This window comes from Hoplias malabaricus, chromosome 1, assembly GCF_029633855.1.
Source record: "Hoplias malabaricus isolate fHopMal1 chromosome 1, fHopMal1.hap1, whole genome shotgun sequence".
Classification (NCBI taxonomy): Eukaryota; Metazoa; Chordata; class Actinopteri; order Characiformes; family Erythrinidae; genus Hoplias; species Hoplias malabaricus.
Genome location: NC_089800.1, coordinates 24,130,781 through 24,148,251, shown reverse-complemented (window position 1 = coordinate 24,148,251; position 17,471 = coordinate 24,130,781). Strand labels below are relative to the sequence as shown.

The window sequence follows — 17,471 nt, the reverse complement described above, 5'->3', positions numbered from 1 at the left end:
CACTCCTGCCTTATGCCTCTTACTCTGGGCAACTCCAGAGTGAAAGAGCATCCAGCCCCTCTCAAGGAGATTAGTTCCAGAGCCCATACTGTGTGTCAAGGTGAGCCCAACTATATCTAGCCTGTACCTCGCGCACCAGCTCAGGCTCTTTTACCACCAGCGAGGTTACGTTCCATGTTCCAAAAGCCAGTTTCAGTAACCTAGGATCTGAACGCCAGGGCCCCCGACCCCGGCAGCCACCTGATCCACAATGCACCAAATCCAGATTACTACCTTTCCCACAGGTGCTGGGCCCATGGGAGAGCTTGTTTCTTTATTTTTATAAATATTATTTAACAGACTAAAAACCACATTTTATGTAAGATGGCTTAAGTTTTCATGCTGTTGTAGTTGACAACAAAAATATTAATCCTGTCTTCTACTATTATTAGCCCAGATATATGATTAAATTGACTAAGGACTTCCAGTTTCAGCTGGCCAGTAATGTGGCTAAAATTGAATAGAGAAATTACTGTTTGGTAAAATGTGCAGTTGTTAGTCATTTGATATTGTTGATTATTGTTAAAGAAAGTATTAGTAAAAGTTTGCTTTTCAACATGCTTTCTATCAAATTGAAGTCTCAGCTTCTTTATATGTTTATGTCACATGAGCCAGCACAGACTACAAGCAGATGAAACATGTGAAATCTGAAGAGAAATGAAAGATTTAATTTCTCCATAAATATCTTTTATGCTTCTCAAATACATGGTTTAGTTTAGTGTCATTGAAAGACACAGAAAATTACCAAAAAAATTAAACCCATTAGAAACATCAGGATGAAAAAGCTCATAGTAAGTTGCTTAACTTTTTATTCTGTAACAGAATGCTAAGCAATTTCAATGACATGCAGATGTTAAGAAACATTTCCCTGAAATACAGTAAAGGGAAATTTATAGTTCAGTAAAACTGATGATATATTGTCTGTCAAACACAAGTACAGACACAAAAGAAGCTTGAGTGAAAATCAAATACATTATCTACATGGGGTGTTCTCAGTATGAAATAAAACATGAAATTGATTATATTTTTATTTTTCTATATAATCATACTTATCATCCTTTTATTTTGTTAGATTTTCAATTCCCTTAAAAAACCTTTTGTCTTTACTTGAAAAAATATAATTTATTACTATCATAAAAAAAATAGTTTTCCACTGAGTTGTTTCTTTGAATTTGGGAACAGGTAAAACAACTAAAGTACTAAATTCACACACTGTTGTTACTCATAATGGTTAAAATTTCGTAGCTGTTTCCAAAATAATAATAGTTGAAATGAGCTGATGTTTTTTAATATGCCTTCAGAAAGTACCACTTCCTAAAATAAATAATAAATAAATTTTTTTCAGGATCAGTAGATTATATCGATACAGAGAACCTCTAAAGTCCCTTTGTATATTTAAACACACAGTATAGGATAGTCTATTTAGAAATGTTTGTACAGAATAGAAAAAGCTACTAACATGCAGTGGCTATTGCTTTTATCACCAATGGTGTTTAAGTAAAATATGGGAACTTAAGTTTTCCAAATGATGAGAATTTGTTTGTGTTTAAATAGAAAATAAATCAACGCTTGTGAAATTAGACACAAGAGAAAAAGATAGACGTCATAACGCCCTGATAAGGAATTCTTAATACTAGTGTAGGAACAGCTCTACTGTGTGGCAAAATTTCAGGGGCTTGATCACTGCTTTTTATTAAGAAAGAATTATTTTGCAAATTTTGTCACTTGCAATTTGAACAGAGAGCATTGTATTGGTTTTCAAGGAACAAATAAATAAATGCATCATTATTCATATTTTATGGCTTTTGTGAATAATTTCTTTGTTACAGGTATATGTGTAGGTATTTATGTATATTACTTGGCCATAACAAATCACAATGAGAAAAATGGATATTTAATACATATATTGATTTCTGCTGAGTCATATGACAAAATAGACCTTAGATTGCTCTTTGACAGAAAATGTTCTAAAGATTATCCTCAGGAACAATCTGGGGGTGGGGTCTGAGGTGGCCTGGAGGAATTCGAGACGCCTGTAGAGCCAGATGGCTCTCGGTAAAAGCACTTTCAAATACCGATACAAAGGACTGTCTGAGCTTTTTTTTGAAATCTTCACACATGAAAACGTACAGAAAAGGATTCAGGCAACTGTTTAAATAAGCAAGGCTGGTGACAACTGGTCCCATGTAGTTTAAAACTTTATTTAACTCATTTAGTTTGATTTCTTTGTTCTTGCTGCTTGTTTCATAGGCCCACAATTCAATAATAATGTAAATATTATAAGGAAGGCAGCAGAAATAGAAGGCCAAGATCACAACCATTATTACTTTGAAGGGTTTCATTGTTTTCTGATGGAGACGCCTGACGCGTATACCAATGGACAAATAGGAACCTGTGATGATCATGAAGGGAATGAGAAAGCCTACCATAAAACGAAATATTATGAGACGTTTGTAAGTAGGTAAGTCGTAGTCTTGGTAGCAAATAGTTGTATTTGTAGTTTCATTAGATTTTGTTTTGCTGTAGATGCAGAAAGGCACACTGCAGCCAATTGATATTAACCATATAGAAAAACAGCAAACCCTAGCCTTAAAAAGTGTTCTTTGGTTTTGGACCCACACAATCACCCAACTGGACAGACAGCGGTCCAGGCTGATGGCGGTGAGCAGGAAAATGCTAGCAAACAAGTTGAGTGAAATCATGAAGGGTTTAAATTTGCACATAAATTCTCCATAGGACCAGTTATAATGTTGGGACATATAAATAATTCCAAAGATGAGGAAAATTGTGAAGACAAAATCAGCCACAGCCAAGTTGAGGAAGTAGATGGTGTTGACTGTCTTCTTCATTTTGAAGCCTGTAATGTAAATGACCAGTCCATTGCCAATCACCCCAAGTGCACCTATCACAGAGCGGAAAAACATAGTGAAGTTCTCTAGGTGTTTAGTTGAACTGTCACTGCTAGCTGCTGTGCTCATGTTGGAGGAAACAGATGTTTCATCTGTAAAAGAGAATATTGTAGTGGATATTTTAATCATTATCTAAGGGATTTGGGATAAGTTTTGTGTGTGTGTGTCTATAATTGTGTAAAGGTGTTTGTTTGTGTCTAGTTGTGTGTGGAAGTTTAAATAGCCATGTTCAAATTGTGTTTTGTTCATTTTCTAAGTGTAACAGCACATCCTCTTCAAAATTATTTTACATCAGGATTCGAGGTGGGTTCATGCATACAGTCAGAACAGTTATGTTCTAATGCATGGTGCAAAATTCTCTGTTGCAACTAGAGGCTGATACTGCAGCAAAGTTTACATTTTACTGCAACACATTTACTGTTAAATATATCCCTGGTGTTGTGTGACAGTGACACTATCTGCTGCGCCACCGTGCCGCCTTTGTTCAATTCATATTCCTTATTACATTTCTGAAAGGAAATAATATAACTCTTCTACAAGGACCACATGTATGCACATTTGAATGCACATTTAATGTTTTACCAATATCTAGATTTCATATGTCACTTTTAAAGTTGTAAAATTCAAACACATTGCATTCCTCCTGGCAGAACTGCTGTAATTCAGTCATGTTTTTTGGCGTCCTTGGTGTGATATGCTATGGTCATGCCAGATGTATTGACCCTGTTGTACTTAAGACATTTTCTCAACTATGTTCATTATACTGCTGAAATAACCATTTACAAAGTTTCAGCTTTTTGGCTCATACCTTAAGGTGCTTCAGTATTTCTAAATAATCCTTATTCGTGACGCTTTATGAAGTGCACCTCTCCATTTCACTGCATTAAAGCCCCACAACATAATGCTCCCACCCCTATGCTTCACAATGGGGATGATGTTTTTTGGATTATAAACCTCACCCTTTTTCCTCCTTATATAACTCTGATTGTTATGGACAAAGTAAAAAAAAATATTTCCATCTGTCTAAAATCACTACTCTACAAGGTTAGGTCTTTGTGCTGGTGATGCAAAGTTTATTCTAGCTTTTTAATGCCTGTCTTGGTGTAGGGGCTTTTTATACTGAATAACAGTTTTTAGGGCAATGGAGGATGTAGAAACTGATGTCTCCAGCTCTTTTTACCAGCACCTTTATTATTGTCTTGTTTGAAATGTTTGGAGCAAATCTCTGAGGCCTTGACTAATTCACTGGGATTTTCCCATTGTATAAATAAATAAATAAATGTAAGTAAAGTTAAGCCAATAATTAACTCCTGCCAGTTGTAGAAATTCCTTAAAATGTTTAATTTTTAATTTTTTTTTTTTTTTAAAAAAACCTCTCAATTTGTCTAAAGACAGTCAACGTTGTATGTGTAAATTTTGGCTCACTGAAAAAGTGCAATAATTTAAATGACTTCTGAATGTCCTGATTGACTGACTCGCCAAAATAATCAAATTGTAACATGAAATGTGCAGACTACAGGGCACAATTTCTTTTAAACAAAACACTGAAAAACATTTGTAACATAGAGTGTGAAGGATGTTATTTACAGATAGTTCAACATGAAATTTGTAACGGTGTAATAAAAGAACTAATACAAGGAGATTAACAGTGTTCATGAGTAATGTGTGTTGATGGATTTGTCTAAACATCATAAAAGTAAAAATTCTAATTATATTTCCTATTATTTTAAAAGCATCATTGTAGACGAGGATGCATTTCCATAATTTGTTCATGTAAAATCAGAAGTGTAAAATGTGTTGTTCCCTACACAACATGACCATTTTTAAATGAACACAAATCTATTATGTAAGACTATGCCTGACTAAAATTGGGAAATTCTGTAGCAAATGTAGTAAGATATTTATATCAATGGAATTACAGCATTGAAAACAGAACTTCTTATATTTGTATCAAGTTGTTGTGCATGTTGCTAAATGCCTTTTGTGAATGTACAGAGTCAGTCTGATGAGTTAAGCCATACTTACTCATTTTGTATTGGACTTTTCACTTTCATCTAGAAAACAAAAATACCAATTTGAATAAATATATTGATTGAAAGTTTTTTGTTCTTATTCTGAAAATGTTTGAGTAGTTTCAATCAAATTAATATTGTGTATAACAATGTATTATACATAGGGTATGCTTTTGTAAATATTTTGATGATTTATACCTAGGCTTCTCTAAAACCTAGCAAAATAATTTTCTTAGTTAAAAGGTACTAATACTAATAATAGTAACCATAATAATAAGAACAGCAGCGTTTTTAATCCTAGATATAATCTAGTAAACACTTTTGAGCCACGTTGTAAAGATTATGTGCTTTTTTGAAAAATAGTGGGGGAAAAAATCCCAAACTTACCAAGACTTATTAGGTGTTTTCTGTGTTGTTTTGTCTCCAGAATACTGGTGTGCTCTGCACTTAGAGCAGAATCTGTCTCATTCTCCTTTAGAATCTTTTCTATTTTTTACATGAACAGGTCTTTCCTTTTTAATCACTGGTGTGAAGGAAAAATAGGAGGAGACTTTACACACACATGACTTCAGCCATAAGTTATCTGATGTACACTGTGGGCTGAAGTCAGAGTGGGATCGCACTCATAAAATTGGCACCAGATAAAGTCATGTTTTTTATTCTGACAGACAGTGTGTGCATGTTAAAATAGTCACAACCTCTCATTAAAAGTCTTTCTAGACCATTCTATACCTAAAAAACACCAATCAGTCAAAATATTACTACCACCACCTTGTTTCTCCATTTACTCCTTGACCATAAAATTACACTTTGTACATCTACTATTGCAGAATATAATCCACCTGTTGCTTTGCAGGTTTTAGCCCCTTTTCACCTTGTTCTTCAGTGCTCAGGACCAGCACAGAGCAGGTATGATGTGTTGGTGGATCATTCTCAGCACTGCAGTGACACTGACGTGATGGTGGTGTGTTACTGTGTGTTGTGTGGGTACGAGTGGATCAGACACAGCAATGCTGCTGGAGTTTTTAAACACTCTGTTAGACACTCCTACCTTGTCGGTCCACAGCACAGAATGGTTCCAAATAATGGTGAATGATAAATGTTCCCATTTTTTGTTGGTGGAAAAGTGCTATGAGGGGTTTACAAAATCCAGCAGCTGTGTGCAGTGTCACTGCTGGACTGAGAATAATCCACCAGCCAAAATTTTCACTGCTCAAATAACACCTCCTCTGTGGTAGTCATGTGTGGGTCCTGACCAGTGAAGAACAATGGGTGGAGCAACAGACTAAAGCCTGTAATTGTAGAATAACATTGTGCACATTTACAGTGAGTCTACAATCACTGTACTGTGAAAAGTTTTGCAAATCATGGAAAACCCACCAAAAGCGAGAAGTCTTAGACCAGAAAGAAGCTGCCAATTCCACTTGAGAAACAGCTCTGCTAAGACTGTGCCAAAGAGATATTTTGACTGCTCCGCTGTGATATTCCAGATTGAGGCTTTGGGTGAAAATATATAGTAAATATATATATATATATATATATAATAATGTTCATGAAAAAAAAGTGATTAGAGCTTGGTTGATGTTAAGGTTTGTATGAAATATATTTATTTGAAAGCTTTTTAAATGCGTGTACATGCTTCATATTTCTGTAAAATCAGTTCTGAAAATAAGGCTTATTAAAATAAGACAACAAATCCACAACCGTATATATACACAATGAGAAAAATAAGAATTGCAGGAAAACTAAATGGCATTAATGAATGATATCAATAAGTATTACAGCAACCAGAAAAGTGAGGGGACTTTAAATTGATCATTAGATGTAAAGAGCATAAAATGCATGATTAGATATATGTTGGTTTTGCATTGGCATGCACATATTGCTGCAACAAACTGTGTTTAGGTCATTCTAAGTTCCAATTCATTCATTCATTCATTCATTCATTGGCTATAACCAGCCTACACGGAACCACTGGATGCAAGACAGGAACCCACCCTAGACAGGGGAACGGTGCACTACAGGGCACCAGACACTTATACGTCCTGAAAGAAATATTTTAAGGATTAAATGATGAGGACTGGGTGTCATCAGTCACAGGAACACTCTGCGAGTGGGATTTGCAATGTCTGATGGAGTACTGAGACACCAGCAGGGCCAGATGCTCCTCAGCAAAGGCACTTTCAAAAACTGCCACCAAGGAGTGTTTCAGCTTTTTCTTGAACTCTTCACACATAAAAACGTACAGAAAAGGATTCAGACAACTGTTTAAATAAGCTAGGCTGGTGACAGCTGGTCCCACATGGTTTAAAACTTTTTTGAACTCATTTAGATTCATTTCTTTGTTATTGTTTCTTGTTTCTATATTTTTAAAAATATTATTTAACAAACTAAAAACCACATTTTAAGAAAGATGGCTTAAGTTTTCATGCTGTTGTAGATGACAACAAAAATATTAATCTACTATTATTAGCCCAGATGTATGATTAATTTAATGTATGTTTCCATTTAGGTGGAAAGAGGCTTCAAATAAGAACCAGCTGCGTTATAGTGAAAGCATTAAGATGCTCAAAGAGATGTATGAGCGCTAACTGACCCTCAATATCCAAAACAGGTTACAGAAATTGACTAAGGACTTCCAGTTTCAGCCGACCAGTAATGTGGCTAAAATTGAATAGAGAAAAGACTGTTTGCTAAAATGTGCAGTTGTTATTAACTTGATATTGTTGATTATTGTTAAAGAAAGTATTAGTAAAAGTTTGCTTTTCAACATGCTTTCAGGCAAATTGAAGTCTCAGCTTCTTTATCATATTAATGTCACATGAGCCAGCACAGAGTACAAGCAGATGAAACATTTAAAATCTGAAGAGAAATGAAAGATTTAATTTCTCCATAAATATGTTTTATATATCTTTTCATGTCATTGAAAGACACAAAATTACCAAAAAACATTAAACCCATTAGAAACATCAGGATGAAAAAGCTCATAGTAAGTTTCTTAACTTTTTATTCTGTAACAGAATGCATAGCGATGTGAATGGCATACAGATGTTAAGAAACATTTCCCTGAAATACAGTAAAGGGAAGTCTATAGTTCAGTAAAACTGATGAGTATATTGTCTGTCAAACACATAAGTACAGACACAAAAGAAGCTTGAGCGAAAATCAGATACATTATCTACATGGGGTGTTCTCAGTATGAAATAAAACACGAAATTGATTCTATTTCTATTTTTCTATATAATCATACTTATCATCTTTTTTTTCTGTTAGATTTTCAATTCATCTTTCAGTCAAATTGAAATCTCAGCTTCTTTATCATATTTATGTCACATGAGCCAGCACAGAGTACAAGCAGATGAAACATCTAAAACTTGGGGAGAAATGAAAGATATAATTTCTCCATAAATATCTTTCATCCTTCTCAAATACATGGTTTAGTTTAGTGTCATTGAAAGACACAGAAAATTACCAAAAAAAAAAAAAAATGAAACATCAAGATGAAAAAGCTCATAGTAAGTTTATTCATTCAATGTCTGTAACCACTTATCCAGTTCAGGGTCGCGGTGGGTCCAGAGCCTACCTGTAATCATTGGGCGCAAGGCGGGAATACACCCTTCACATGGCAACACTTGAGTCGTCAATCCACCTACCAACCTGTTTTTTTGGACTGTAGGAGGAAACCGGAGCACCCGGAGGAAACCCACACGGACACGGGGAGAACACAACAACGCCTCACAGACAGTTACCCGGAGCGGGAATCGAACCCACAACCTCCAGGTAGTGACTGCGACACTACCTGCTGCGCCACCGTGCCGCCCTCATGGTAACGTTTTGCTTATGGTTGCTTAACACTTTATTCCGTAACAGAATGCATAGAAATTTGAATGACATACAGATGTTAAGAAACATTTCCCTGAATTACAGCCGACCAGTAATATATATATATATATATATATATATATATATATATATATATATATAGCTTGTTGTCTGTTCAGCCAATGGGGGAGCTGCTGTCCTGATCTTCCAATAGGATGAGCTGTTCACCTGAAAGAGGCAGGGCTTCTTGGATATAAAGCCCACCAAGTGGAACAAGCAAAGGGAGAATTCTGCTTTTGTGAGTGTTAGTTGTACCTGTATATATACACTAGGTAAGGGGTGGGTGCCACATCTGTATTTTTTTTTTGGTGTAGGTTAGTTTTATTTGTTAGGGAAGTTGTTTTTTTTTTGTTTATTTCTTTTCTTTGGCACCATCCACCCAGTAGTGGTTTTAGCATGTTGGGTTGTTTATTGTCTTCTATTTTACACTTTACTTCTATAACTACGTTTGCATTTACATGTTGTATATTTTACACCATATCTCACTACGATTGCTGCTTTATTGTACCCTGGATTTTTCCTTCAGATAAAAGTTGAAAAGAACACTCCTATCAGTATTCCTCCTATTTCGGGCCGTCCCCTAATTCTGGCCACTGCCGTATATGGTGCAATTTCGCTCTCTCTCTTCGCCAATCGCATTGGGTAAAACAATAAAACATAAGATCAAGCCTTAGTAGGGCATTTAAACATCAGTCTTGCAAGAAATCACATATCTAAACAATATTTAAGTATATCTCTCTCTTTAATATTTAAATATTTAAGTATTTACAACAGTGTTGTAATTCTTTGTGTGCAAAACTGCAGGTAGAACACAACACATTTCCATTTCGCGACAGATTTCCCTCAGTGTAAAAGTTAGCTTACAGGTTAGCTTCCTTTTCTCTGAGGGGAAAAACTACCGCCATTGTAGTCCTGACATGTAGAGTACGGATACCAACACAGGACAAACATAATCTCATTGTGAACCTCTCAAAACCACTGAATATGGTAGCAACTGTCTCGTTTGATTGTCACAAGCAGGGGAGGTGGCTTAAGTTAGGTGGTGCCAATAATCTTAGCAGTATTGGCACCTACTTAAATTTTTCAAAGTCAAGCAAGTCTTGGACATTAATCTACACATAGTTGACTCCTGAAAAATGTTGATTTGAGTGAGTAAAGTACTTCTATTTATTTACAGTTAGTTAAGATTTCCAATATTGCAATTAAAGTGGCCAGAAGTTGGGGTAATTACACTATATTGTATGTTTCCCTCATGTGGATCACACACTCCTTGTTATACCCATCTCTAGATACACCTAGATGCCATCATACAAAATAGAGGGTGGGATGTAACATGTTGGGGCTTGTCCAGGATCAATTCCCCTTTTTTTCTGGTTGTGTGATGCTTTTTTTTGGATAGTATTAGGGTGTTGTGTGCTCAAGTGTTTTGTAGCAGTGTTCTATAGGGAAATTATCTTCCAATAACTGCCGTAAGGATGGCCACATCTTTTGATTTGCAGGTTTTCCTTGCTGATCCCACATTTGAATCACTTGTAAAATGTAGGAAGGATGACCTAATCATAATAGCTGACCACTTTGAGCTCCTGATTTCTAAGTCAATGCTTAAGAGAGACATTAGAAGGCTCTTAAAGGAGGGCTTAGTTGACCTTGGTGTGTTGACTGTGCAGGCAAATGTGGATTCAACCAGTGGTGGTACACCTAAACAGGCAGCATTGCCTCAAGATTCAACTGCGGTCCCTGTGGAGACAGACAGTGATGAAATTCCATTTGGTGGAGATTCTGAAGTAAGAATTACCTTGCCTCTGTATGATCCACTTTCTCCTATGTCTGTTCAGTCTCCTCAACCTGTAGTGGAGGGCCAGGTTCAGGTTGATCTCAGTTTAGCTCATCTCGAGTTGGAAGCAAAGGAGAGGGCTGACAAACTTAATACTGAGTTCCAGATTAAGCTTGCTGTTCAGAAGTTGGAGGTGGATTCAGAGAGGGAAATCAGACTGCGTGAGCTGGAATTTAAGGCCATGAAGTTGACCTTGTCCCAGCCAAAGCCGCCGGGTGCCCTAAAACCATCCATGCCTCCATGTATACCTGCTGAGTCTCAGTCTGGTGGTCACTCACTGGTCACACAAAGTTTGTTGCAGTTCTTTCAGATGAGTTTGCAAGCAAGTTTTTAAACCAGTGCCAGAGTATGTCTCAGAAGATAAAATTAAGTCAAAACGCCCTAGTCGATCACCACCATGATCTCAGGAGACTAGAGTGTTATTATTATCACAAACCTGGACACATTGCTCTAAATTGTGTAGTCCTAAAAAGGAAACAGGAAAGACAGAATAATCAAAATACAGCTCCCAACAGTCAGTCTAAAAGTGTAGCACTTGCTGGCCCTATATGTTCTGAGATTTCTGCAGTTGACTGCTCAGAAGAAGCTGGCTTGGATCCATGTTATCAGCCTTTTGTTTTAACAGGCAGTGTTGGTTTGATAGGAGCTGAGAAATTTACTCCAGTTATTTTTAAGAGATACTGGGGCAGCCCAATCATTTATTTTAGCTGATGTCTTACCTTTTTCTGCTCAGACATTTTGTGGCTCACATGCTATATGTCAAGGACTCGGAATGGATTATAATTAAGGCTCTTTTGCACATGGTCCAGCTAACTACAGGCTTGCTTTCAGGAAACTTTGAAGTAGCAGTTTGTCATGCATTGCCTGTTAAAGGGATCAGTTTCATTCTTGGGAATGATATTGCTGGTTGCACGGTTTCGCCTATTTTACAGGTTGTAGATGATCCTGTTTATTCTCTAACACCAACTGGTGTTGATGATCAGTCTGTGTTTCCTGCTTGTGTACTCACTCGAGCTCAAAAACACAAGCTGATGGACGTAGTAGATCTGTCTCACTCTTCCTTGTATAGTAACAAAACACCAGATGCAACATTGAGTGTGGTGGACAGACAGGCTTGACGTGGCTAAGCATAAAGATCAGATTAAGCCAGTTAACGGTCAGCAGTTGGAATGTCTAGCTGGGCAAGAAATATGAAATATTTCTCATTTTTGAGTAATGAGGAGAAAATAGTTGATAGCCAAGTGACTTATACTCTTGGGGATGGAGTTTTGATGCGTAAATGGAGCCCACGTAATAATCCAGAATTTGGTAACGCTTACCAGATTGTAATTCCTGAAATGTATAAACACCATGTGTTGAGGTTGTCTCATGATAATCCCTGGTCAGGTCATTTAGGTGTTACAAAAACTTATAATTGGGTGGCACGGTGGCGCATCAGGTAGTGTCGCAGTCACACAGCTCCAGGGACCTGGAGGTTGTGGGTTTGATTCCCGCTCCGGGTGACTGTCTGTGAGGAGTTGGTGTGTTGTCCCCGTGGGTTTCCTCCGGGTGCTCCGGTTTCCTCCCACAGTCCAAAAACACACATTGGTAGGTGGATTGGTGACTCAAAAGTGTCCGTAGGTGTGAGTGTGTGAGTGAATGTGTGTCTGTGTTGCCCTGTGAAGGACTGGCTCCCCCTCCAGGGTGTATTCCCGCCTTGCGCCCAATGATTCCAGGTAGGCTCTAGATCCACCGTGACCCTGAATTGGATAAGCGGTTACAGAGAATGAATGAATAAATGAAAAACTTATAATTGCATCTTGAAATATATATAGATAATGCCGTTCCTGCCATATATGCCAAATCCCTGGCAAACCTAATCAAATTGTTCTTCCAGCTCCTTTATGCCCTATTCCAGTACTTGGTGAACCATTTGAGTGTGTTCTGGTTGATTGTGTTGGACCACTACCAAAGACAAAGTCAGGTAACCAGTTTTTACTCACTGTCATGTGTACTGCTACACGTTTCCCAGAGGCCACACCTGTACGAAAAATTACAGCTTTAGCAATAACACGTGCTGTTGTAAAATTTCTCTACCTTTGGGTTACCCAAAGTGATCCATACTGATCAAGGTTCTAATTTTCTATCTAGACTGTTTTCCCAGGTTATGAAAACTCTGAATATTAAACATATTTTGTCTAGTGCTTATCATCCAGAATCTCAGGGTGGTCTGGATAGATTTCACCAGTCACTAAAGGCCATGTTGCGGAAATACTGCTTGGAAACTGGCAAAGACTGGGATAAGGGGATACCATTTGTATTGTTTGCAGTGTGTGAAGCTGTACAAGAATCCCTTTGTTTTAGTCCAACTGAACTTGTTTTTGGACATTCAGTTCGTGGGCCTTTGAAGCTTTTAAAGGAAACTTTTATGTCCGTTGATCTTGAACAGAAACCAATGCCCGTATTGAATTATATCAGCCAATTTTGTAAAAGAATGTATAGAGCATGGGAAATTGCAAAAGAAACCTTGAATTTGTCCCAAACTAAAATGGAGAGGTTTGACAAAAAGGCAGTGTATCGTTCCTTTAGCCCTGGAGACAGTGTTAGTTCTGTTGCCTGTCCCTGGATCATCTCTTGCAGCCTGTTTTCTGGTCCATATGTTGTAGAAGAGAAATTAAGTGACACAGACTATGTAATTAAAACCCCAGAGCACAGAAAAAGTGTCTGCCATATTAATATGTTAAAAGCTTATTGTTCCAGAGATATTCCTGATGTAACAGGGGAATCTAAACCTGCTCCAGTGGGTGTTGGGGCATCAAGACCGGATCTAACTACAGTTGATGTAGATGTGTTGCATCTTCGAGGTCAGACTCTTCCTACTGCTAGACTATCAAATTCCGAGACATTGTTGGAGCTGCCGTCTCAGCTTGGTCATTTAACAAAAGAACAGCTTAGGGATATTATTGCACTTATTTTTTATTTTGTTTTGAAGCATGGCATCAAAAATATCGTGTTAATGCTACTAAAAGAGCATTAATGAAACAGGAAGTTAACTACTTGTTAGGAAATGGTTTTGCAAAATGGAGTGCAAGTCCTTGGAGCTCATTTTGCCTGTTAGTACCCAAGCCTGATGGAACATTCAGATTTTGTACAGATTACAGGAAGGTAAATAGTTACTGTCTCTGATACTTATCCGTTACCCCGCATGGATGATTGTGTTGACAGCATTGGTGCAGCTCGTTTTATTAGTAAATTGGATTTGTTAAAAGGATACTGGCAAGTTCCTTTGACCCCCGAGGCCTCTGACATTTCTGCATTTGTTACACCAGATTTTCTACAATATACTGTAATGGCTTTTGGTCTCAAAAGCACCTTCTACATTTCAACGAATTATTAATACAGTGTTGGGGGATGTACCAAATTGCTCAGCATATTTAGATGATCCCGTAGTGTATTCACCTGATTGGGAAAACCATTTACAAACATTACGTTTGCTTTTTCATCGTCTTGAGGAAGCTTCTTTAACGCTGAATTTGAAAGTGTGAGTTTGCTCAGGCAACTGTCACATATTTAGGAAAACGGGTAGGTGGTGGTGAAGTCCGGCCGTTAGAGGCCAAAGTAACCGCTATAGTGAAGTTCCCAATTCCTATTACATGGCGTGATATACGTCGATTTTTATGTATGGCTGGGTATTATAGGGCATTTTGTAGAATTTTTTTTCTACTGTAGTAGAGCCGTTGACTAAGTTGCTTAGTCCTTCTGTTAAATTTTATTGGTCACCAGCCTGCGATCATGCATTTAACTGTGTCAAAGTACCCTTGAGTAGTGCTCCTGTACTAGCTGCACCAGACTTTTTAAAATCATTCAAATTAGAATGACACTACTACTTTACACTTTACTGCTATAACTGCATTTGCATTTACATGTTGTATATTTTGCACCATATCTCACTACGATTGCTGCTTTATTGTACCCTGGATTTTTGCTTCAGATAAAAGTTGAAAAGAGCACTATATTGTATGTTTCCCTCACGTCCACACTGCATCACACACTCATTGTTATACCCATCCCTAGATGCCATCATACAAAATAGGGGGTGGGATGTAACTAAGTTTATAGTTCAGTAAAACTGATGATATATTGTCTGTCAGACACAAGTACAGACACAAAAGAAGCTTGAGTGAAAATCAGATATTATCTATGTGGGGTGTTCTCAGTATGAAATAAAACATGAAACTGATTATTTTTATTTTTCTATATAATCATACTTTTGTCTTTGTTATATTTTCAATTCCCTTAAAAAACATTGTCTTTACTTGAAAAATTATAATTTATCACAATTATAAAAAAAAGTTTGTTTTTTTTTGAGTTGTGTCTTCAAATTTGGTAACAGGTAAAACAACTAAAGTACAAAATTCACACACTGTTGTTACTCATAATTAATCTTTCACAGCTGTTTTATATGCCTTCAGAAAGTATCACTTCCTATAACCTTAAAAAGTGTTCTTTTGTTCTGGACCCACACAATCACCCAAGTGGACAGACAGCGGTCCAGGCTGATGGCGGTGAGTAGGAAAATGCTAGCAATCACGTTGAGTGAAGTCATGAAGGAGTTCAATTTGCACATGAATTCTCCATGGGACCAGTTAAAATTTTGGGACATACTGATGATTCCAAAAGATGAGGAAAAATGTGAAGATGAAATCAGCCATGGCCAAGTTGAGGAAGTAGATGGTGTTAACTGTCTTCTTCATTTTGAAGCCTGTTATGTAAATGACCAGTCCATTGCCGATCACCCCAACTACAAATATCACAGAGCGGACAATAATGAGTGATATTACCAGGGGTTTAGTTGAACTGTCACTGCTAACTGCTGTGCTCATGTTGGAGGAAACAAGTGTTTCATCAGTAAAAGAGAAATTTTATTGGATATTTTAATCATTATCTAAGGGATTTGGGATAAGTGTGTGTGTGTCTATAATTGTGTAAATGTGTATGTTTGTGTCTATAGTTGTGTGTGGAAGTTTAAATAGCCAAATGGTGTTTTGGTCATTTTCTAAGTGGAACAGCACATCCTCTTCACAATTATTTTACATCAGGATTCGAGGTGGGTTCATGCATACAGTCATAACAGTTATGTTCTAATGCATGGTGCAAAATTCTCTGTTGCAACTAGAGGCTGATACTGCAGCAAAGTTTACATTTTACTGCAACACATTTACCTCTAAATATATCCCTGGTGCTGTGTGACACTGACACTACCTGCTGCACCACCGTGCCACCCTTGTTCAATTCATATTCCTCATTTAAGTTTCTAAAAGGAAATAATATAACTCTTCTACAAGGAACACATGTATGCACATTTGAATGCACATTTAATGTTTTACCAATATCTATATTTCATATGTCACTTTTAAAGTTGTAACATTCAAATACATTGCATTCCTCCTGGCAGAACTACTGTAATTCAGTCATGTTTTTTGGTGTCCTTGGTGTGATATGCTATGGTCATGCCAGATGTATTCACCCTGTTGTACTTAAGACATTTTCTCAACTATGTTCATTATACTGCTGAAATAACCATTTACCATGTTTCAGGTTTTTTGCTCATACCTTAAGGTGCTTCAGTATTTCTAAATAATCCTTATTCGTGACGCTTTCTGAGGTGCACCTCTCCATTTCACTGCACAAAAGCCCCACAACATAATGCTGCCACCCCTATGCTTCACAATGGGGATGATGTTCTTTGGATTATAAACCTCACTCTTTTTCCACCTTATATAACTCTGATCATTATGGACAAAGTAAAGAAATGCTATTATATTAAATATTATAATATTATACTAAAATCACTACTTTACAAATGTTTTTTTTTTTTCCAATTTTCCATTGTATTAAAAAAAAGTGTGTATTCCCACCTTGCGCTCAATGATTCCAGGTAGGCTCTGGACCCACCGTGACCCTGAACTGGATAAGCGCTTACAGATAATGAATATATACATATATGGAGTGCTCTAGCTCTGCTGTTGATGTTCTTCCATGTTGACTTTTTAAGGAAATCTTTGATACAATTGGCCCTGATGTTTTATTAATTATAAATACAAGTTTAGGCACTGGCACAATCCCTGCATGTTTTAAGCATGCTGTTTTTCAGCCTTTCTTAAAGAAGAATAATTTTTAAGTTTAGAAAAAGTCATTTTAACTCAACTAAAATCATTAATCGACAGCCATAATATATATGAGACTTTTCAGTCGGGCTTTAGGGCATTTCATAGCACTGAGTCTGCTCTTTTAAAAGTTACTAATGACTTTTTACACAGTGCTGATTCTGGGGATTGTTCTGTCCTGGTTTTGCTGGACTTGAGCGCCACATTTGATACTGTCGACAATAATTTACTCACCGAGCGCCTGGAATACTGTGTTGGAATCAAGAGTTTGGCTCTTAATTGGTTGATTTCATACATTAAACAAAGGACGTTTTCAGTTAACATTGGCAAATACTTCTCAGCCTCCTCTGCTGTGACATCCGGAGTTCCTCAAGGATCAATTTTAGGCCCTGTTCTTTTTTCACTATACATGCTTCCCCTTGGTCAAATTATTCGTAAGCATCGTGTCTCATTTCATTGTTATGCAGATGATCAACAACTGTACTTACCTTTGAATCCCAGGAATCAACACGTTCTGCTGGTGGCATTTACATAATTTGTTGAAGTCATGTGTGTGTTAAGTCTCCTCCTATTTTTTCTTCACACCAGTGAAGACAAGACATGTTTATGTACAAAATAGAAGAAATTCAAAAGGATAATGAGACAGATT

The 17,471-nt window shown here is 37.0% G+C and overlaps 1 protein-coding gene and 1 pseudogene across 1 annotated transcript; both read right to left on the bottom strand.

Moving 5' to 3' along the window:
- Window positions 1–879: 879 nt before the first annotated feature.
- LOC136665631 (C3a anaphylatoxin chemotactic receptor-like) lies at window positions 880–5,434 on the bottom strand. Its single transcript, XM_066643278.1, has 3 exons — window positions 5,348–5,434; window positions 4,974–5,002; window positions 880–3,040 (listed from the first exon to the last, which is right to left on the bottom strand). Exons 2-3 carry the CDS (start codon window positions 4,975–4,977, stop codon window positions 2,007–2,009), a joined length of 1,038 nt encoding a protein of 345 aa, XP_066499375.1. The 5' UTR covers window positions 4,978–5,002; window positions 5,348–5,434; the 3' UTR covers window positions 880–2,006.
- Window positions 5,435–7,019: 1,585 nt separating this feature from the next.
- On the bottom strand, window positions 7,020–15,538 carry LOC136702125 (chemerin-like receptor 1; annotated as a pseudogene).
- Between the last annotated feature and the right edge of the window lie 1,933 nt (window positions 15,539–17,471).